Genomic DNA, 22,780 nt, shown 5'->3' with positions numbered 1-22,780 from the left:
CATAAAACGAAACTTTCAGTTTCACTGTTTACCTTCTCTTAATTAGCTCACCTATCATCCGCCTGAGACCAGCTGCAGTGGAGAACTTGAATGCACTGAGATTCTGGCTGTGGCTGCATAAACTTCTGATTCCATCCTTTTCTGTTGTCTTCTTTTTGCAAGCAGCAGTCCAGAGCTTTGCAGACAGTTGGAGTCCAGAGCTAAGGGGTATAGGAGGACCTGGGGATTTCATACCAGGGGGCTTTAAAAGATATGAGAAGATGTACAAGAGACGTTTGTCTATGTCTACATGTGCTTTTCCTGCTCTGCACCCCACACTTGGTCCTGCATGACTCCTGGCCATCTTTTCCACAATCAGGATCATGGGTGTAAGGGCAGGACAGGCCACTGAGCAGGTTTTCTATGATCCAGCAGACCAGGTAAAGGAGGATAGAGTCCTAGAGCATCCTTGGTGGCTTTTGCAGGCTTTTATTGGGATTTACCAGGTACACAGCAGGCAGGGGTGCTGGGGGGCCAGGAGGCTGGCAGGCCTCCCAGCCCACAGCAAGTCTTTACCCTATCTGGGCTCTCTGGTGTTCTCTCTGCTTCTCTCATGATTCTGCTTCTGCTTCTCTGCTTCTGCTGGCGTCCCTGTGATACCGCCTTTAAAAGCCCAGTCTTAGCCCAGGTGAATTCCATCTATATATGCCCACACCCATTTCCAGGTGCCCACCATCAGGCATGCATTCGGGATCACAGGGTTCTGTCATCTATCCTAATGGTGGGAGGGCAGAAAAGCCTGATACTCTTTACCTTACCCTACAATGGGTTAGTGTTGGTAGACTTCCACTCATACAGGTCTCAGGAATTTGTAGCCTGAGCTATAATCCCTGTGATCCCTCCTTGTGCCTGGAGCTGTGACCTTGAGCTGTAACTCCTGTGATTCCTTTCTCTGCCATGGACCTCTGTTCTGCTTTTCCCCATGCCCTTGACTATGCCTATAACAATGGCTCATTTTCCCTTGATTTGGTACCACCTTCTATCCTCTCGCAACCCATTACTTTTCATAGTACTGAACCCATTTTGTAGTAATCAGTTTCATTTTTGATACTGGATTAATGTCTGCCTCCCTAGCTAGCTCATTGCTAAGTCAGGGCAGGGTGGAACTCCTGCCTGCTTTCTTACCACTGAATCCCCAGCTCTGAGCATAGGGTCTGTTGTATATGGCATTAAAGAAACCTTTGTGTAACAGATGAACTACTGAATATAGAATTTAAGTATCAGAGAAATTAATGTAAGGATAAACTTTTGAAATACTTCCTATTCATCAGCCAGGGAAAACAGTCATTTTTGGACCATTCAGCTCAGCCTATGAAATAAATAGGGGCCTGATAGTTTTTGCTGATTTTTCTGTACATGAGTGTCTTCTCATTCCTGCTTTTCTTTAATATGCTACTATCAAAAAGTCAACATTGTAGAATAAATATAGTTGTCTTAGGACAAAAACTTACCATGGCTTCAGAATGTGAAATATTGTTAAGGCTCAAAAAGTAAGATCTTAATATACTTACTCGGGAAAAAAACAAAAACAGATTTTATTTTAGTAACCCTGCTCTACATTAAGCTACTGACTACGTGCACTCTTATTTTATTTTTCTTTAAATCAATTCCATGAGGAGTGAAGATGGGGCAGGGAAAATGGCACTTCTTATCTTTTCTCACTGGGATTCCTTTTCCCTCATTAAACCTTCTCCTGAATACATATTTTTGTCTGCTTGTCAACAGTGACAAGTAAAAATAGCGATAAATAATCCATCAAGCCTCCACTAAATGACTTCTGGGGAAAAGAAAAAAGGAAAAATAGAACAATAGCAGTCCCTATGGAAAGAGTGTGTTAAACATACTAATTTGCACCGAGAAGGAAAAGATCATGGTACAGATTTAGTGCAATTGGGAAAGAGGAAGGTGATAGAGGGTTATACTATTTTTCTAATTTTATGAGAAAAAACAAGGGCAATTCAAAGCCATCTATTCTTTGCACAACCCCTTCACCATCTGTCCCCTAGCTACCAAGGGATCTAAGTGGTATATAGCTGCTGTCATTTTCAGGTTGAGAGGGAAAAAGAAAAAAAAAATATTAGGAGAAAACAAAAGGTTATGAGGAAGAAAAAAGTGCATTAGTTTCCCCTGGCTGCCCTAACAAAGGACCACAAACAAATGGCTGGGAATAGCAGAAATTGATTGTCTCATGGCTTTGGAGGCACCAGGAATCTAAAATCTCTGATGGCTCTAGGAAAGGTCCATTGCAGGCCCCTCCTGGGCCTCAAGATGTCCATCCTCTCTCTGTGTCATCACATCCCCTGCCCTCTGTGCCTACCTGTCTCTGTGTCTGAACTCCCCTTTCTGGAGGGACACCAGCCACTTTAGGTTGGGGCCTGTCCTAATTGATCTCAATCTTCACTTGGTCGTTTGTGAAGACCCTGTTTTCATAAAGGTCACATTTACAGATCCTGGGGGTTTAGGACTTCAACATCTTTTGATGTTTAAACCATTCAGCAAGGAGCAGTTAAGGGAAAGGAGAGCGAGAGACAAGAACTAAGGACATGGGAGGTCATTTACCATCTCGTGGGGGAGGCGCTGTTGTGTCTCACTGTGGATGGAGTGGAGGTGGCTCATCTCCAGTAGTGCTGGAGAACGTGAATGTTTACTACAACCGTGCCTTGTTGGTGCTGTTTGTGCTACCTCTGCCACTCCTGGCTTCTGCTCAGCACCATCAACCTGTTCGAGGGGGTGGAGGTATAGAAGAAGGGGCGTAGGAAAGGGACAAGGGAGAACCATGGTCTGTTGCTTTCAGCAGAGGAGCCTGCTTCCTCCTGCCTCCCAGGGCAGAGGGAACTGAATGCTTAAGACATCCGTGGGACGTGACTCCGGTGTAAACCAGGTGGGTTGGAAAGAGGGAGAACTTCCTTGTTATAGGACAGGAGCACCTTAAAAGCAAGACGAGCACATCAGATAATAGAACAATAGAAGAGGCAAGAAATATGAAGACTGAAATTGACACAAGAAAAAAGGCAAAGTTAGTGACAGGGGCTGGTTGCTATTTTGCTGGCTGGGGATGAATTCAGGCAATGGAGACACTCAGGACAATTTTTTTTTTGCTTTTATGATCCCTCATATATAATCAGACTATCTCTCTGGGCATTTCTCTTTCATTATCAGGAAAATTTTATTTCCAGGAGTAAGGTTAAAAAAACAACCCCTTAGTCAGTCCCCATCCCTGTGGTCCATCAGAGATTGGTGACCTCTGGGTTAGAGTTTTTATTACTTTCTTTTTGGGTGACTTCAGCAGCAGCCTATGAGCGAGACTGGCTTTGCAATGATCCTGTAGATGAGAAGGCCAAGAGGACGTCTGTTCTTAGTACCATGTTTTAAAATCAGTAGGTGCAAAGCCAGAGTGTGTCCCAAGGAAGGTGACCATGTGAACTGCCCTGGGTCTGCAGATGGGGCCAAGGCATGGGCAAGTCCAATTCAGAGCAGCAACACATGGGTGCCAGAACTGCCCTCCACATCTCCCATCATGACAAGGCTGTCAGGGATTTTGTTCTCTGTTGCTGCAGTTGTATTATCCAGCCCCAGCAGATAGCTAGGTGGATTAGAACTCACTGCAAGACAGACCTGTGCAATCATTTAAGTTAGTAGTACGGGTTGGCTAGTGAAGCGAGGAGCTTGCTGATGTGGAAAGTGAGGACAAGACAAAAGTCCTGGGCTGCAGGATTCTGGGTTCTTTATCAAATAGCCTCTACGGCCCTTTTGGGATTGGAGGACTTGATGTTTTCTTTTGTGCATAGATTCATCACCATGTATCTACAGTCCAGCTACAATAATATAACTCTTAAAGATAAGGATAGGTTTTATAACCTGTTACTGGAATGTACCTGTTCTTATTTGCACACTGAGACCTTACATTTCCATGTCTGTGTAAACACTTGTTTCCTGGCCTCAGTAGTTATCATTGGGTGTGTTAGTGCACAGATATGGTGAGTTGGAGACCCAAAATGTATCCATTCACATCAACTCCATAGGTTTTAGTTCTATTTCCTTGTCATTTTAATTATTCACAGTAATCAACAGTATTATTCACCTTTAACTGTAGAATTAAGCACAGTACAGTATTTTCATTTCTAAAATTTTCTTGAAAAGAAATGGAACTGTACCAGAAGTTTTTGCACTTATGATAATTATGAGGGAAAAGGAGGAGTAATAAAAAGTAAGAGAAAATTATGGAGCCCCTCAGTTGTATACTAAGAAAAAAGCTTTTGTTCACAGGAGAAATTGCCAGCAACCACAGGAATTGTCTTATTTTTTACTTTTGGTAAAAAGGACAAAATCCAGCAAGCTCAAGTGTGATTTTCCAAATCTCCTATGAAGGCAACAGATTTGGCTGCTTTTTCATTCACATGAACTGCAGCTTGACAGATGAGATCCACCTTGCCCTTATTCACACCCCTGGCTCTGGATTCAAAGACCAGAGATTTCCTCCTCTTGTCTTTGAAATGAGTTAGATTTCCTAACTCATTCTAGAGAAGATCTCCATCCTGGGCTGCCTTGTCCTAATTCTGCCCCAGGACCAGAACATCTTCAGTGAGGACTTTCAGGTGTCTCCTACCACTTATTTCCCTCATGTCATCCTTCTTTGTGTTCCAGTTCTTTCTGCTTCATTAGTTTTGGTTCCATTGCCTAATGTACATCTTACAGCGAATAGTTCCCACTTCCGTTTTGCCAAACAACTTCCAATCTTGGGCTGTATTCGACATGATTCACACCCAGACTTTTTCTGTAGTTCTTCATACTCAGTTTAGTGTTGTCACACACACAGCATTTGAGACAGTGAGTGAATAAAATCTGGCTGCATCTTCTCTCTGCCCCTATCCTGCCCATGTGAAATATCAAGTAGCAAATGATCTTCCTATCTGAGTTTTGAATCCTAAAGTTAAGAGAACTACTCAGTTTGCTTGAAATTCTACGGATTAAAATTTCAATCCATAACTCTGTGTTCTATAATTAAATGTCTATGTGTTACAGGGTAGGGTGAGGGGCACATATGGATTTCTTATATCTTTCCTTTCATGTCTCTAAGTTCCATTCACAAAAGCTGGAAAAAAAAAGAAAGAAATTGCATCTTATGCAGTCCTGTCTTACAGATCAGTGTCTGTTTCTGACTGCCTACTTTGGGAAATGTATTCTTCACAGATGCTCTAGGTTTTTACAGGGTAGTTAGATCTTGCCACAGGGAAAAAAGATTATAATAAAATCATCATGTAATTCAAAATATAATTCAAATTCCAAGCAAAGGCCTGTTGATTATAGTCATGTTCATTACATAAAATTGTACTTTTGTAAAGGGTTGACATGCTTTCCTTGTTTTGCCATAGAGGGGTTTGTCCCATACTTATTTTTAATTTACTACTAGCAAGAAAATGGGCTGGACAATTACTCTCATTCCTACAATTTCACTATGGAAAGGTTGCATTTCCAATTTCTCAGAAATGGGTGAAACACTGTCCGCTATCATCCTTACTTCTACCATTCATTGTAGTTTGTGTTAGGACATAATTTCATGTCTAGGCATATTGGATCAATTTTCCTTAGTTTTATTAAATCAAATTTCCTTAGTTTTATGAAAGTTTGCCAGTATTAAACTTCATTGACTTTCTACCCAATAAACTGAGGCAGAAAGAAGACAGATGTGCTATAGCACTGTAGTGGAAATTTCTGTATTTTCGTGAAACCTTATTTAAATAGAAAGGAGAAAGAGAGAATGATAGAGAAGTTGCTGTAAAATACAGCTCTCCTGTGTTTTATTTCCTTTAACAAATGAGCTCTGTGAAACACTGAATTACAGCTAATGGCTCTTCTGTCCAGTTGCATTGTTATGGTTTGGAGAGGCAGCACCCTCTTCCTCTCCACCTGGAACCAGGCACCATCTCAGCATGTGGAGTTTCTAAGTTAGCCACCACTCACTCTCCCCGTTCTCCTGGAGTCCGGAGTTCTGACTGAGCTGTGGATTTCCAATGGTGGTTAGAATGTAGTAGACTTTCAGCAATTCATTTTTGCTGGAGGTCACAGAAATGCAAAGTCAGGAGGAGCCCCTTGGCTCCAATTTTTATGCCTCCCTCTCATGCAGGAAGAGATCCCCTGATAAGTGTCCTTGGGTTTTGTGTGTTCCTGTGGGTTTCCCAAACCTTTTCCTCCCATCCTCACCCTCCCCCACCTCCCCAAGCTCCACAGTGCTTGTGCAAACTGAAGACCAGCCTTCCTTCTCATTCCCCACCCCCGGGGGTCTCTGCTCAGTCCTGGGCCTGTCTGCATTCCTTTCACCTGGGCCTCTTCCTTAGCAGTAGCTCCTCGGCCTTTCCACAGGCATGTTTTCAGCTCAGCCTCCAGACTCTCCTCCCAGTGGGTGAGAGGGCCCGAGTATTACCTCCAGGGTTGCAGGATGGGGTGGCTGGAGGGGAGGGAGGCAGAATTGCAGCAGGAACCCTTCCATGCACTTACCAATGATCTTGTCTGTTCACTTTCAGTATTTTTATATTGCTTCCCTGCAATTTCCCTCCTTGGACTCTTCCCACAGATCAACACTTTTTGCATTTATCTTTTGGAACAAATTGACATGCTGTTTTTTGGAGGTTCTGGTAAGTCATTTATTTTCTGTTCTTCCTGCAAATTTCAGATAAGGGCTAAGGAGCCTCAGTCTTGAAATGAAAGCCTGGGCAGTTAGGGGCTCTTCATCTGGAGCATTTAAAGCTACTTCAGTTTGGGTCCATCAGGTTGATGGTGGGCACAACTAGATTCATCCAGCCAAACTGAAAGTGGACCACCTAGTAGTTAATGGTAAAGACACAGACAAAAAACAGGGTTGTGTAGAATTCTCTGAACATTGGAATAGCTTTGGGAACATTCTAACATATCCTTACAAAAATGATCTGTTGTGTGGATGTGTATGAGTTCTGTGAGTGGACATAGCGTGTGGGTACCTGTCCTGGAGTATGTGTCAACGTAGGAGTATAAAAGTGAGCTTGTGAATTGGACATTGTCCGTAAGTATTGTGTGTGTGTGTCTGTACAGATATGTATCCCTAAACATCACTATGACCTTCGTTTGGTGTGACACTTACGATTCAGGTGGAGCATTACCTAGTGCTTATGTAGATTGCTTCGTTTTAAAGCTTACTCTTCTCTAAATGGAAATAAACACTCTGATCTCATAAAATAACTATAAAAGTTAAATGAAATCATATACATAAAGCAGAGAGTAGAGCAATTGATTATTATGTTATCACCACATTACACACACACACACACACTCTAGCACTTGTTCTTCCTTTTTATCTATTGATCTTTTAATCTGTCCTCTTTCTGTCTTTCCCATTTTCTCCCCCTCTCTTTCACTCCCTCTCCTGCATCATCTCCCTCACTGTTTCTCCTCTTCCTTCTGTTGAAATCTGTTTCAGTGATATTTTCTTGGAGTAGCAACTTCCAACTGTAAGCAACAAGGTCTTTATTACCTCCAACCTGACAGGTTCACACGGTTTTCTAAGAATGTTGTCAAGGCTCCTCCTATATGCATTCTTCCCGAGTTTTTAACCCAACTGTCAGTCTCTTCCTGGACTAAAAGTCACCCAGTGCTTTTGGCTGATTGCATAGTTAGTTTTTGCTCCTTCAGCAGACATTTGAGTAGGAAGCCTAAAACCTTCTCTTTACTTACTTACATTTATTGATTGGGAGACTTGAGATCTACAAAGTAATTGTTCACATTTTTGTTCCAGCTGTTTCTGGGTTGACATCAGCTGTCTACAGTGTGGCCCGGAGTGCTGCAGCAGCTGCCTTGCTCCATGTGTTCTGCTTCAGTGCGGTGAAGGTAGGTGTGAGGCCAAGGACCTTCCCCTTCTTCTCGTATTTATTCAATCAAGAAATTATTTTAGTGAGAAATGTTCTCTCTGATTATAAGAGAAACAGGATTTGAGCAGAAACAGGAGCGGCAGGATCCAGTGGGACAGAGTGGGGAACAGAACAGGCAGACGGACGGAAAACACTGTTGAGGGGAGCAGCGGGTGAAGCAGCTGACGTCTGCCTTGCCATGTGGGTTTCTCCCTGGCCGGCCGGGCTTGGCAGATGTTAGGAGTCATGTTAAGGCATCTGATATGCCAAGAAGTATGAAACCCACTGGCTTAACATCCCCCTCACCCCCCAGATCTGTTTGAAAGGTCAGTTGATGACACTGTTTATCATGGTCGTCCATGATAAACCTCTGTGTTTGCCTTCAGTTCCATCTGAAATACCATGCAAAGATGGTAAAGGAATAAAATTTATGCATAATATGGACAGAGAGAGGATATGACAGCAACACAATTTCAGAATCTAGAAATCTGATGGGCTTATTCAAGTGGATAAAGTTGAAACCTAGGCTGGCAACAAGGGATGATGGAAAACAAGGTTTAAGAAAACAATATGTTGGATCAGAAAAGAAATGTAACTGTTACATATGCCTGCTCCGTTGTGAATACTATTTTGTATGTGATCTGAATACCAGTTATATTTATAAGGGAAGAAAGCTTTGTGTGGGTCCTTGTTTCCATTTGGTTTGGCGTCATACTCCACTGATCTGAAGAGCTTCCTTTAACAAATCTAGTGAATATTTTCAGCTTCTGTCTGAGACATTCTTTATTGTGCCATCATTTTTTGAAAATATATTCACTGGGATAGAAATCTGGATTGATGTGTTCATTTTTTCATTTTTCCTTCTTTCAATATTTTTTTTTAAGATTTATTTATTTATACAAGAACTGGGGTACAGGCCAGAGGTGTGGGAGGGTGAAAGAATTCACCAGAGACAGAGCAGGGCACAGAACAGGCAGACGGAACAAAAACACTGCTGAGGGGAGCAGCGGGCAAGGCTGGAGAGGTGTACCTTGCCATGTGGGTTTCTCCCTGGCTGGCTAGGAATAGAACAGACATTGCAGAGGCTGTGGACAGCTTCACAGTGCTGCCGGCGAGTCCCGCTCTTTCAACACTTTAAATATGTTGTTCCCGTTTCTTTTGGATTGTGTGATTTCTGATCAAAACCTGCTATTTTCCCAGTATTTGTTCCTCTACTGGTAATGTTCCTATTTTCTTTGGCTACCTTCACGATTTTCTCTTTGTCTTTGGTTCTCAGGATTTTAACAGTGATGTAACTTGGTGTATCATGTATCATGTCCATTTTTTATTTTATGTAAGGTTCCCTAAAAGGTTTTTTTTTTTTATTGAGCTTTCCAAATACTTAGCCATTATCTCTTCAGATATGTCTCCTGCCCTGTTCAGTTTTTATTTTCTTCTTGGATGATTACATATATGTTGGATGATTCAGTATTGTTCTATCTTCTGGATGCTATGTTCTTTTTATTTTCGCTTTCTTTTTTCCTTTGGAATTTCCTTTGAATAGTTTTAGTGACCTATCTTGAAGTCTACCAGTTCAGATAGAAAAATGTCTTATTGATGGATTCCTGAAGTTAATATAAGGAAGCAACGTCACGGGCCTACCTAGTTAAAAATGGTATACTTGAGACAGTGGTTTTCTCTTTTGCACTCTTTATGCACCAGTATTCCTCCCCATGAGTTAATCAAATAAGCCTGCTGCTTCCAAGATGGTGAGAATGGCCAAATACTACCAGTCCACAGATGTGCAAATCCAGATGTTATGTTGTCTGCCAGCCTTGTGGCCTGCCCCTACCCCAGCCCTCTTGCCTCTGATTCCCTGATTCAGGTGACGTCAGAAGGGTGTTAGCAAGACCTTTTCCTGCTTACTTTCTCAGAACTCTCTTCTCTCTCTTTCAAATGGAGAATGGATGTTGGGTCATGTGTTCAACCTCAGAACTATCTTTCAGTTTAGTTTCATCTGTATGATCAAGCATAACTTCCTCAGGGCCTGGTTTATGCACGAGTACCACACTTGAGTACCAGTGTGAATTTATGTTTCTTGCTTTTTGAATATTATATTAGATATTTAGTGAGAGTAGAAGCTAGTTTTCTGTGTTCCTAATGCCATTTTGACCACATATTGCTTTGCCCCTCTTTGTAATCATGATATAAATCCTGAATAACAAACAGCATTTGCAGTACATATCCTGTGGCTGATGGAAATGGGAACAGGCCAGGCCCTGTGAGTGCTGCAGGAGCTGGGGGTTCACATTCTCTGGTAGTCAGTGTATATTTTTTTTGTTTAGAAATGACTTCCTTGTACTGTAGAGATAGGAAAGGGGGATGTATCAGTTCTCCTCAGCAGGTTAACATTCATCAAAGATGATGCTGTGCTTTGGGTGATCAGAGAAGAAAAAATCTATCAGGGAAGGTGGTCTTTAACATGGCCTTGCCAGTCTACCTTGTCAGTGGAGGTGCTGGCCACTGAGGATGCAGTTGAGCTTGAGAAACAGGTTTGGTCAGAGTTAGGAATGAATGGCCATGGCAGGTGGAAGAGGCAGTGAGGACATTAACCTGCTAATAGTGAAGAAGTGAGAAGATTAGGTATCTGGGTAGGAAGCATCAGAATTACAGACACTTTCTAATGCAAGGCTAAAATCTATTTCTGATCTGGTGGACACATTATGCATCTTAATTACATATATAAGCTGATAGCCCCAGTGGTGACAGACACAAAGGCATTAAGAAGTTCCACCAGTTAGTTGACTTTCCAAATCACTCCAAGAGTGGGCAGACCAGAAACTCCACTTCCTGATTCTCCCTCAGATGCGTTCTCATCCTCTGTCCTATTACTAATACTGCATCTGCTTGCTCTAAATCTTTGGCTTGTGCTGCACCTTTCTCGTGCCTCATGCTTTTGAGCAGGTAAGGCTCACATGTAATGAAAAATAATTTTTTGAAAATAGAATCTTGGTTCAATGTATGAAAGAGAGAATAGTCTTTCATCTTTAGGATGATTTCCACAAAGGAATGACTCCTGGGACTTCTTAGACTAATTTCTAAAGGAGAAATATATGCTGTGAAAATCCCATTCTATTTGACTAGTGTTGAAGGCTCATTACTACCAATTCAAGTATTATCAAAAATAATGTGCATTCCCGGGATGATAGCTGGGCTTTTCTTACAAAATTCTTAGAAGGTTTTGAAAACTACTGAAGAATCCAATAATCAAAAAAAAAAAAAATCCAGAAATCTTTTGAATTTTTATTTAATTGTGGGACAGGTGCTATCATCCCCTTACCCCTCCAAGTCCAACTCCCTCTTCATTTCAGACAATGCTAATTAATCACACTACTTTTTTTCATTGAGGTCAGTAAGGTCTCAGGATACCCAGACAAGTAGGCAGCCAGCATGAGCTGATCAGAAGTGGCCCAAGTGATAAAATCTCTATAATCCTGGGCTGAGATTTTTGTTCATTTCTGCTTTCCTTTCTATATATAGCATGCTATAGGTGCAAAAACTGTTGGATCAGAGTAAGTAGATTCAATTTTGGAAGCACTCTGCTTCACTTTGTGATAGGAATGAACACATCAAAGGCTCTGGGGTTTACTTAGGTGTTGAAACATGCTTTTTGCCAGGTAATTTAGGAAGGTTTGTTTCATCCCAAAAAGGTATTGACTTCTCTTGCTTAGCATAGAACAAGCGCCACTTGAGATAAATAGTATCGCCTTATGTTAAAGATTTCTAATGTTCTATCTATATTTTGAAATACCTTTTGGTAAAAATAGAGCAATTTGCATTTCTCCCTTCTCACTTGGAAGCCTTGAGTTTTCTAATGGTTGCAGCTTGACTCTCCACTTTAAAATGCAGTACCTATTAAATGCCATGAATTGAATGAGCATGGCCAGCAAATTGGCAAGGGAATCCTTAGGAAAAAAGAAAAACTCACCCGTCTTCAATCTACCACACTTACCCAGAGCTGTGATCCACTTCTTATTTAATGATGCTTTTGTTTATGTCCTTTGTGCTTTTTCTTTGCATTGCCTACTGGATTTTTTTTTTTTCCTTTTATCAACACTGTACCATGATAGATTGATGGGCCCTTGTGAATGATTTCAGCAAGTCAGCTGCCTCGCCAGAGATATGTTTCTCTATATGGACCTTGATATGTATTTATGACCTTGCTTTTCATTTTTCTCACATGATATAAGCAGACTGAGGGACTGTGAGTTAATTCTTCTCTCTGGAATATTAATTAGGGGAAAAATTTATTCCTTTTTAAATTTCATATTCTCTTTGACTCACCCAAGATGGTAGCCAGTAATATATACATTGACTTAAGTATTTGACAGTGATGTACAGAAACAACTGGAATATTTGCTCCCTGGAGAAATGACTCAGTAGTTAATTAACTGGGATTTCTCTATGTCTGGATAAAGCATGACTGCTATTATTTTTTTTTAATACCTTACAAAGAGAGTCTGTTTTATTGATGGCAAGGGGATCCAAGGGTTGAGGCACATTATTATAATTTAATGTTCCCCAAGAATCATTAAGAATGGCCTGTGGGAGCATTTTCCCCGTGTTCTTCTCGGTACTATAGTGTTGCAGCTAAAACAATAGCATTTCCCCTACATTCAGGTTTTAAAATCCAATTGCAGATATAAAACATACCATAGTTCTAGAATACTTTTAGTACTGAAATGGATATTAGCTATCCCCTATTCCAACTTCTGCATTTTATTATTAAACATGAGAAAATGAAGGTCTAGAGGGAGATTAAGTAACTTAATGTCACTAATCACAGGCCCCTTATCTTGTGTCTTTTCAATCTTTTATGTCATGCTCTTCAACAGTTTTGAAGTGTAAATATATTTTTCTAGTCAAAAGAATAATTCACAAGCCTATAAGAAAACTTGTAAATCTATGCTACTTTAATTTTCAAAATAATTTCCCAAGCGATTTCTCATTTATCCTTTATTATAGCTCCATGTAATACATAAGAAAGATAATAGTATTTCTATATTCCAATGGTGACTTTGAAGCAGAGTGCTTAAATTGTTTGCCTGAGGGCACATGGCTAATTCACATTGTTTTTCCCATTGTAAAACGGATTAGTGATACCTGCTCCATATGAATGTTGTCAGAAGTAAATGGAATTAAATTGATAATGTATAGAGTGTTTAGCTGGAAGGTTCTCACTAAATAGCATAGTGGACAGAATTCTAAGACTGCCTAAAACTCCTACCCCCTGGTGAGCCCACCCTGTGAAAGTCCCATCTCCTGGGTGTGGGCAAGACATGTGAGTAGGATGGGACAGTCCCTCCAGTGACCAAGTTACATTATCTGGCAAAGGGGAGGGGATTTTACTATTGTAAGGTTACTAGTCAGTTCACTTTAAATTTATCGTAAAAGAGATCATTTGAGTGGGTCTGACCTAATCAGGCAAGCCCTTCAAAAGGGTCTATAGGACAGAACCAGAAGCAGCAAGGGAGACCCTCCCTGGTTGGCTTTCAAGAAGTAAATAGCCATGTTGTGGATTGCCTATGGAAAGAACTACCTATCAAGGACCTGAGTGAGGATGGACTCTCAGCTACAGTGAACCCTAAAAGATGGACAACAAGAGAAGGGGGCCTTCCATCTTACAGCTGCAAGGAACTATATATCCTGCCAAATACTAGTGAACTTGGCAGACAACCCCCAGTCTCAGGCTGTCTTGGCTAATACTGTCACTTCAACCTGGTAAAACCCTGAGACATGACCCAGCCAAGTTGTGTACAGACTTCTGACCCTTGGATAGTGTGAATCACACCATTGTGTTTTCTAAACCACTAAGTGCATGGTAATTTATTCCATCACAATAGAAAATAAATACAGATGGCAACTTAATTAGCATAAATATATGACAATTGCAATGGTCATGAATATAATGGTGTAATATAATAATATGTTTGAAAATAAAATCCTAGTTCACCTTTTTTACACTAGACTACAGGTTATATTTTATATCTAGAACCATGTCACTTACAGTTGCAAGGGAGTGGGAATTACAAGTCTTTTAGCTCTCTGAACTGCTAGTGAGGAAGTTCTTGAAAACAGAGGAGGGGGGGATGGGAATTATGTAGGCAGTTGGTACTTAGTGTCACACCTCCCATCCTAGACAGTTTAAAAAAAGGGTCATCCATCAGCAAACTAAGTTCACCCTAAATTGTTTTACTCCCTCGAGCTTCGGTAGGATGACTTTGACTGTGGCAGTGACACTGATTTGGGAAAAAAAAATAGGAAGAATAATGAAACCTCAGGTGTTCAAAGTGGAATTGCAATTGTTGAGTGAATCAAAGATCTGAACTCAAGTTTTGAAACATCAAATCCAAATGTGGTGAAATTGATATTGCACTCTGTGACTGTCCCATTTGGAGTGATAGATAGGGAAAGGGAAGGGCCGAGAGAAAAGTGAACTCTAGGCCTGGAGCGTGAGCAGCAATGTTCCTGGTGAAGCTGGAAGATTATGCTGTCCTGGCCACGTCAGTAAGGGCTTATTTTTTTCTCTTCCAAAATCGTGTAGACTTTTGATATTCACTCAGTATTTATTTTTTTGCATATAATCAGTTCTCTATGGGCAATACACATACTCGCCATAATAATTAGGAAAGTAAAGCCTCTATTTCCTTATGTTTAAAGTGAACAATACTTACCTTTCAGGTGTGCTGTGAACTAAATGTGAAAATATATGTAAGTGTATAGTCAAGCCATTGAGAAGTTTATAGGAACTATTTTTTTTAATATTTATTTATTTATTTATACAAGCACTGGGTACAGTCAGAAGTGCAAAGGGTGAGAGAATTCACCAGAGCCAGAGCGGGGAGCAGAACAGGCAGACGACGAAATACAATGCTGAGGGGAGCAGCGGGCAGCAGGAGAGGTCTGTGCGCCATGCAGGACCCTCGCTGGCGGCCGGGGATTGAACCGGTGCTGCAGAGGCCATAGGCAGCTTCGCAACCCAGTGGTCAACTGCTGCGCCATCGGGGAGGCCCTATAGGAACTATTGTTTGGACTTGAGAGCGTGTTTGGGGGTTCTAGCAGGGGAGTGCAGCTACTTTTATATCTTGATGGATGAACTGTCCATCTCTATGCAGGGAAGGTCCTGAATGAACAGTCCTCCTCACTGATAGCATAGCCAAATCAACCCTGGCAGTCAATGGGGCGATAGATGTTGGCAGCTGGATGGCCCTCACAGCCTCTTGTTTAGGCAACTGATCATCATTCCCATTTGATTATGATCTCCTCAGTTATAGACTGTGGCTTTTATATGCTTCTTTTTATATCCCGTATAAAGCCCAGTGTCTGTTACATAAAAGGTGAACTATGAACTTTGGCATTGAATAAATTCAAGTAACTGAGAAGGTTGAGGAGGAAAGTAAATGTCCATATATCTACCCCAAAATATGTACATTAGAGTGCGTGTTATTTACATTTCTATATGTTGATATAGATAGGTTTGAATGCATGGCACCTATCAGTATATCTCACTAGCTAATGATCTCATTTTCCCCTAATAAAAGTAAACTGTTATCTTAAATTATAAACATTGAATATTTTTCACCAAAATGAAAAAATATGAAACAGAAAAATCTGCTTTTAGTAAACAATGAAGTCTGATTTATCATCTTTATTAATGTGATCATTTATTAATTTACTGAACACATACTGATGACTTCTATGAATTAGACTCAGTGCTCAGCACTGGGGATGCCCCTAAAATCTTCAGGGTCTATGAGGAGTATCAACCATAGCTGCAACAGAGTGAGCACTGGCTGCTAGGGGAGAGGGTGGGGGGCCCAGAGTATGTCCAGTGCATGCTCTTGATCCTGTGATAACTCAAGGGCTGTGTGTGAAATGTGAACAGAGTACTTAGTACAGGGACTAGAAGACATAGCTGAGCTTACTGAATTTCTGGAAGTTTAGGGGCACAAAATTTCTTTAATTTAAAGATGAGATTCTTTTCAATAATAGGCCTAAAAATAGGGCTTATCTCAGTATCAGAGTGATGTGATTTAGTTCTTATTTGAGGATATACAAAAACCTGAATCTCAGAAATGCCCTTATATTTATTGGGCTAAGAAGAATCCCTTGCTTTTACCTTAAAAAGAAATAGTGTGAGTCTATGATGAAGTTCATAGCAAAGTAAGAATTTGGTCCATTTGCATTCCCTTTATATCCAAAGCCTCAGTTAGTCTGCCCTGTAAATTCCATCATAGAGATATCTAAAATTTCTAAGAAAAAAATGCCAAAACTAAGATTCTCTTCAGAGAATACTTTTATACAAAGTTTAACTACCCTGTGCGTTTTCATCGAAAGAATCCCCAAATGCCTGTGAAATGTACCACAGAATTGTAGGACTATTAGGAAGTTTTATTTCTACCTCATAAAAATATTTCAAAACCACTGGGAGTTTTATGAAGCCAACACTCATCAATCTGTATCATTCCCAATTCAGAGGCCCATGAGACACATCTCAAAGCTATTAGGGATGTTGATTTTGAAACAAATTGTCACATGGTGTATACTTCATTATTAGTGGATGATACATTGTTTAAAACCTTATCTCCCTCCAAAATCTTCATATGTGTGCTTGTATTTGTGTACTCATGTACATGTGTGTGTGTATTTAGGAGAGTAACTATTGATAACAAAATTCAACATCTAAGCATTTATATTTAAAGTATAAAAATTTAATTGAAAACTATGTCAGTACTTCTGCTTCTCCTTTCTGCTTTTCTTTGTGAAAAGAAGCTGTTTGAGACCGCTGAACTATGTCTTCCAGATAAAATAAGCAATGTTTCCAATGATTTTATTTCAAAATCCCTCTGCAGGTCAGTTGTTCTATTCTTCATCAAATGCCAATATTTCCTTCTCAGTTCCCATATAAAAATGAAAATAAAATCATCCTCAAATGCATTTTTTTCCTTACCCTGTCTCTGACTTGACAAGTTCTACTTTTTTCTAGAAATTTAATTCCTAGCTGCCATTGATCCTGTAGAAAGTCTCCATCACTCTCACTGTTCTTCTTTCCCACCCATGATGTACAGAACTGCCTAGGGAAGAGACAGTGGAGAGAAACTTGGACCCTGGAGGAATACAGTGTAGGTGATTAATGGCAGAATAACTAGGAGACTAATCAATTGAGCAAGGAGAAAGAAAAAACAAAAGGGAACAAAGGCAGTTTATCCTATTGGGGTTTCCCTCCCAACCTTAATTCTGTAAAATAATTTGGAATAGATCTTCCTTATACTCAATCTGTTTATTTGTATGTCTGTGGGGTGTGTATGTGTGTTAAGTTGTGGAGTTGTTAAAACCATACTATGTTTTAAGTTATAAAAGCCTAACAAGAAAAACTTTCAGCAAGCTTCTCTTCCTTCTCTTTTAGACAAGCTTGTATCTTAACTTTCCAAGGAAAATATCTGTGTTTTAAACTAACTTGAGAAAAGGAAATGGTAATCTTTCTCTAGGGTAACTTTACTTAATCATCAGTGTTGGGAAGTTCTTTCCTTAAATTACTTTCAGATTCCATTGCTCATGCTTAGCACATTTTCTTTTGTCTGATCATCAGAGTTGATGGTATCTGGCTACTTTTCTTCTCAGTGTAGAAAATTATGTGATCATGAACTGTGAAGGTCATTGCCCCTGCTATTTATTTTCTCTAAGCCTCACTATTTCTCATGCTTTTATCTGTTTTTTTTTTTTTTTTTTTTTTTTTTTGACTTTTACTAATTTTATTTCATAACAATACATATACAAATCATGCAAAACATAAAAATGAATGGATAAAAAGAATATTATTCAACAGTTAGAAAAAGTAATTAAACTAAAATAATATCACACAGAACATTACATTCTATTATAAATGCATTCTATTCAAGACAGTAAAATTAGAAGAATGATCCCTTTTGACATAAAAAGGCTCTCAAATTTATTATATGTGAATATAACTTTTTTTTAAAAAAGGAGTAGTTTTTTTTTTAAAAAAAAGCATGGAAACCACTTACAAAAAAAATCATCAAAGTGACAATAAATAGCCTTAAATCTCTAATCCCTAACATACTGCTATTTATTTCTTTAGTTTAGGAAGTAACAATATTAAGAAGTTACTTGTCAGTGAGATAACAATATTTCTTTTTTTTTTTTTTTGGCTTTTTTTTTTTTTTTTTATAAATTTTATTGTTATATTCCCCATACAATTGCAGCCCCCCATTCTGACCCCAATCCCTCCCCTTCCGCCCCCGCCCCCCTAAAAGTGTCTCTGGTTCATAGTTTTTGTTGATTTTGATTTTCACTTTCTTATAGTTATTCATTTTCCTGGTCCCTTATTTAAGTTTTCTAGATTCCTGCTATGAGTGAGACCATCCGGTATTTTTCTTTTTCTTTTTGGCTTATTTCGCTGAGCATGATCCCTTCCAGCGCCATCCATGTTGCAGCAAATTGCATGTGTTTATCTTTTTTGAATGCTGAGTAATATTCCATGGTATATATGTACCACATCTTCTTGATCCAGTCATCTATTTTTGGGCATTTGGGTTGTTTCCAAAGCTTAGCTATTGTAAACAGTGCTGCTATAAACATAGGGGTGCAGGTGTTCTTTGGAATTGATGTTTCTGTGTCCTTTGGGTAAATACCTAGGAGTGGAATTGCTGGGTCATATGGAAGCTCTATGTTTAGTAGGTCCAGAAATCTCCACACAGCTTTCCACAGTGGTTGGACCAGTTTGCACTCCCACCAACAGTGCAGAAGAGTTCCTTTTTCTCCACACCCTCGCCAACATTTGTTGTTGCTAGTTTTTTTAATATGTGCCATTCTCACTGGTGTAAGATGGTATCTCATGGTAGTTTTGATTTGCATTTCCCTGATGACAAGTGATGTTGAACATTTTTTCATATGCCTGTTGGCCATTTGCATTTCCTCTTCAGAGAAGTTTCTTTTAAGCTCTTCTGCCCATTTTTTGACTGGATTATTTTCTTTGTTGTTGTTGAGTCTCATCAGCTCTTTGCAGATTTTTGTGATCAGTCCTTTATCATTAGTGTTGGGTGCAAAAATGTTCTCCCAGTTGGTGGGGTTTCTCTTTGTTTTTGTTATTGTCTCTTTTGCTGTGCAAAAGCTCTTTAATTTGATATAGTCCCAGCTGTTTATCTTTGCCTTCACTATCACTGCTTTGGGTGATGTGTCTGTAAAGATGTCTTTGATGTGCAAATCACGTAGTGTTTCGCCTATATTTCCTTCTATATATTTTATGGTTTCAGGTCTTATGTCTAGTTCTTTAATCCATTTTGAGTTGATTTTTGTGTATGGTGTGAGGTGGTGGTCAAGCTTCATTCTTTTGCATGTAGCGACCCAGTTTTCCCAGCACCATTTATTGAACAAACTTTCTTTGCTCCAATGCATAGTCTTTGCTCCTTTGTCAAAGATTAGTTGACCATAAATCTGTGGGTTTATTTCTGGATTTTCTATTCGATTCCATTGGTCTGTATGTCTGTTCTTGTTCCAATACCATGCAGTTTTGATGATTATGGCTTTGTAGTATAGTTTGAAGTCTGGGAGTCTGATGCCTCCATTCCCTTTTCTTTTTTTCAGGAGAGCTTTGGCTATTCGGGGTTTTTTGTGATTCCATATGAATTTCATCAATAATTGTTCTATTTCTTTGAAGAATGACATTGAAATTTTGATTGGAATAGCATTGAATCTGTATATTGCTTTTGGAAGGATGGCCATTTTAATAATGTTTATTATTCCAATCCATGAGCAGGGGATGTCTCTCCATTTCTTTGTGTCTTCTTCTATTTCTTTTAACAGTGTTTTATAGTTTTCTTTGTATAGGTCCTTTACCTCTTTTGTTAGATTTATTCCCAAATATTTGATTTTTTTTGTTTTAATAACAAAAGGGATGGTCTTTTTGATTTCTTCTTCTTCAGATTTATTGTTTGTGTATAGGAAGGCTACTGACTTTTGCGTGTTGATTTTGTATCCTGCCACTTTACTGAACTGATTGATGAGTTGAATTAGCTTTTCTGTGGAGTTTTTGGGGTTCTCTATGTATAATATCATATCGTCTGCAAATAGTGATAGTTTGACTTCTTCTTTTCCTATTTGGATTCCTTGGATGTCTTTCTCTTGTCTTATTGCACTGGCTAGGACTTCCAGTATTATATTGAAAAGCAAAGGTGAGAGTGGACATCCTTGTCTTGTTCCAGATCTTAATGGAATTGCTTTCAGCTTTTCACCATTGAGAATGATACTGGCTGTTGGCTTGTCATAGATGGCCTTTATGATGTTGAGGTATGTTCCTTGTATCCCAAGAATTTCAAGGGCTTTTATCATGAATGGGTGTTGCACTTTGTCGAAAGCTTTCTCAGCATCTATTGATATTATCATATGGTTTTTATATTTCTTTTTGTTGATGTGTTGGATAACGTTGATTGATTTTCGGATGTTAAACCATCCTTGTGCCCCTGGAATGAATCCAACTTGGTCGTGGTGAATTATCTTATACCCCTAGCCAGGCTCACAAAGGAAAAAAGGGAGAAAGCACAAATAAACAGGATCATCAATGAAAGAGGAGAAATCACAACGGACACAGCAGAAATCAAAAGAATAATCAGTAACTACTATGAACAGTTATATGGAAACAAGTTTAACAATCTAGAGGAGATGGACAAATTCCTACAACTCTACAATCAGCCAAAGCTAGATAAAGAAGAAATAGAACACCTAAACAGACCAATTACAATTAGCGAAATTGAAATGGTAATCAAAAACCTCCCCAAAAACAAAAGCCCAGGACCTGATGGATTTACAAATGAATTCTACCAAACATTCAGAGACGAATTAGTGCCTATCCTTCACAAACTCTTCCAAAAAATTGAGAAGGAAGGGACAATACCAAACACGTTCTATGAAGCCAACATTACACTAATACCAAAACCGAACAAGGACAACACAAAAAAGGAAAACTACAGGCCAATCTCCCTAATGAACACTGATGCAAAAATCCTCAATAAAATTTTAGCTATCAGAATCCAACAATGTATCCAGAATCTTGCTTTGAGCTGCAGTTCTGCAATCTAAAAGATCAACCTTCCCTGTAGTTGTAGATACTTAAATAAAACAATCCATGTAGTTTATATATTATAAGCTTTATGCAGTAAGGTGAATTGGTTCCACACATATTGATTAAATGCTTTTCAGCACTGCATAGGTATTGAGAATACATTGAGGTCGAACACACGAGTGCCTCCTACCCTTATGCTCAGCCTAGCTGAGGGATCAGATGTCAATCAAACAGTCACTTGTCTGCATAGGTCATCACAGGTGGAGAAAAATGCACAGAAGTAGAAGGTGGGGGGGGCGACATCACCCATCTCTAGCTCCACAGGTTCTGATTCGATATTTTTAACTCCCACTCCCTTTTCTATCATTTGCTGTTTGAGTAGGTAAAGAGGGAGGGTCCGGGGCTGTTCTTTGCTTTTGCCTGGAGAGAGTTATTTAAGTAGAGGATGAATGAAAGACACATTATTTGAGGGGTAGCTAGCAAATAAAAGTAATTACCTATTACTTTTATTAGGTAAACTTAATTACTTAATTATATTTAGTCTAGATTGAATTGATTGTCAGAGAATACTGTCCATCATGGATACTCTTTCTTTTCCAGTGACTAAAAAAATGGATGCTGACACACTACTTTGCAGTGTGCAAGGCTGTTTCAAATCTTATTAAGTCACCAGAGCAATGTTCAAGAAAGATGACATTGTCACATTTTTCAGAAGAGGAAAGTGAACAACTTAGATGTAATTTTTTTCCTATAGAATCATTCATGAGGCTGGATTAACTATATGACTGTTTCCTCTGTTCTGTACAGTGACACTTATTTCCATGGTCATGGTTACTAAATCCTTTTCATAGTGATTTTTTTAATGCATTTGTGTTTTCTTGAACTGCATGTAAGAGAAATACCCCAGCCTTCATGAAATTGTGAATGAAATACATTGAATAGGTAAGAACAGGGGAAGTAGAAGGATAGCATCATCCACCCACAGGGCTGTTGAGCTGAATTAGCCTTTTCAGAAACTCCTGCAGGGGAGGGAGCATGTTTTGCTGTGATTCTTCTGTGTGGGGCTCCACTTAAAAGCACACTCTTGACTCACTCTGCCCCCTGCTCTGCTCCCCAGTATGGCGCTCTCCTCCCGATTATTTTCACTCCCTGTACCCTATTGCAGTTACTCATGTATTCTTTCTTTTTTTTAAAGATTTATTTTTTTATGCATATAAGAACTGGGGTGTAAGCCAGACGTGTGGGGGTGGGAAAGGTGAGAAGAGTCACGAGAGTGAGTGGGGAGCAGAATAGGCAGATCTACTGAAATACACTGCTGAGGGGAACAACAGGTGAGACAGGAGAGGTCTGCTGCGCCGTGTGGGTATCTCCCTGGCCAGGGATCGAACTCATGCTGCAGTGGCTGATAGCTTGATAGTGCTGTCTTTAACCCCTGTGCTGTCTTTCACCCCTGAACCACCAATAAATAATACTCATGTATTCTTTCTTTCCCAAGACACTGTGTCTGTCCTCTCACAGGGGAGCTCCTTGGTGCCTGGCACAAAGTTGGAAGCCAGTAAATGTATGGTTAGGAAAATATAAAACTCCCACTTTTCAGAATAACTGTTCTGCTATTACTGGTGGCATTTGAGGGAAAAATAAAGTTTTAGAGTCAAGGAACAATTCTCTGATGAGCTGTCATTTTGGTGGAATCTCATTGCTTGGCCACTTTTTATCTAAGCTACTTAATTATTTTACCCTCTTTTCT

The 22,780-nt window shown here is 39.6% G+C and overlaps 1 protein-coding gene across 2 annotated transcripts in view; it reads left to right on the top strand.

Annotated features, from left to right (window-relative positions):
* The window catches only part of PCNX2 (pecanex 2), a gene marked incomplete at its 5' end in the record, with an annotated part of 252,346 nt that overhangs the window by 85,610 nt on the left and 143,956 nt on the right, over window positions 1-22,780 (top strand). For both annotated transcript variants that reach the window (XM_084252977.1, XM_084252976.1), the window contains 2 exons: window positions 6,561-6,671; window positions 7,805-7,896. In XM_084252977.1, the coding sequence (XP_084109103.1) occupies window positions 6,561-6,671; window positions 7,805-7,896 (203 nt within the window). The remainder of the gene's footprint in view (window positions 1-6,560; window positions 6,672-7,804; window positions 7,897-22,780) is intronic.

This window comes from Talpa europaea (assembly GCF_964194135.1).
Source record: "Talpa europaea genome assembly, chromosome: 14".
Taxonomy (NCBI): domain Eukaryota; kingdom Metazoa; phylum Chordata; class Mammalia; order Eulipotyphla; family Talpidae; genus Talpa; species Talpa europaea.
This window is presented reverse-complemented; position numbering and strand designations above follow the sequence as displayed.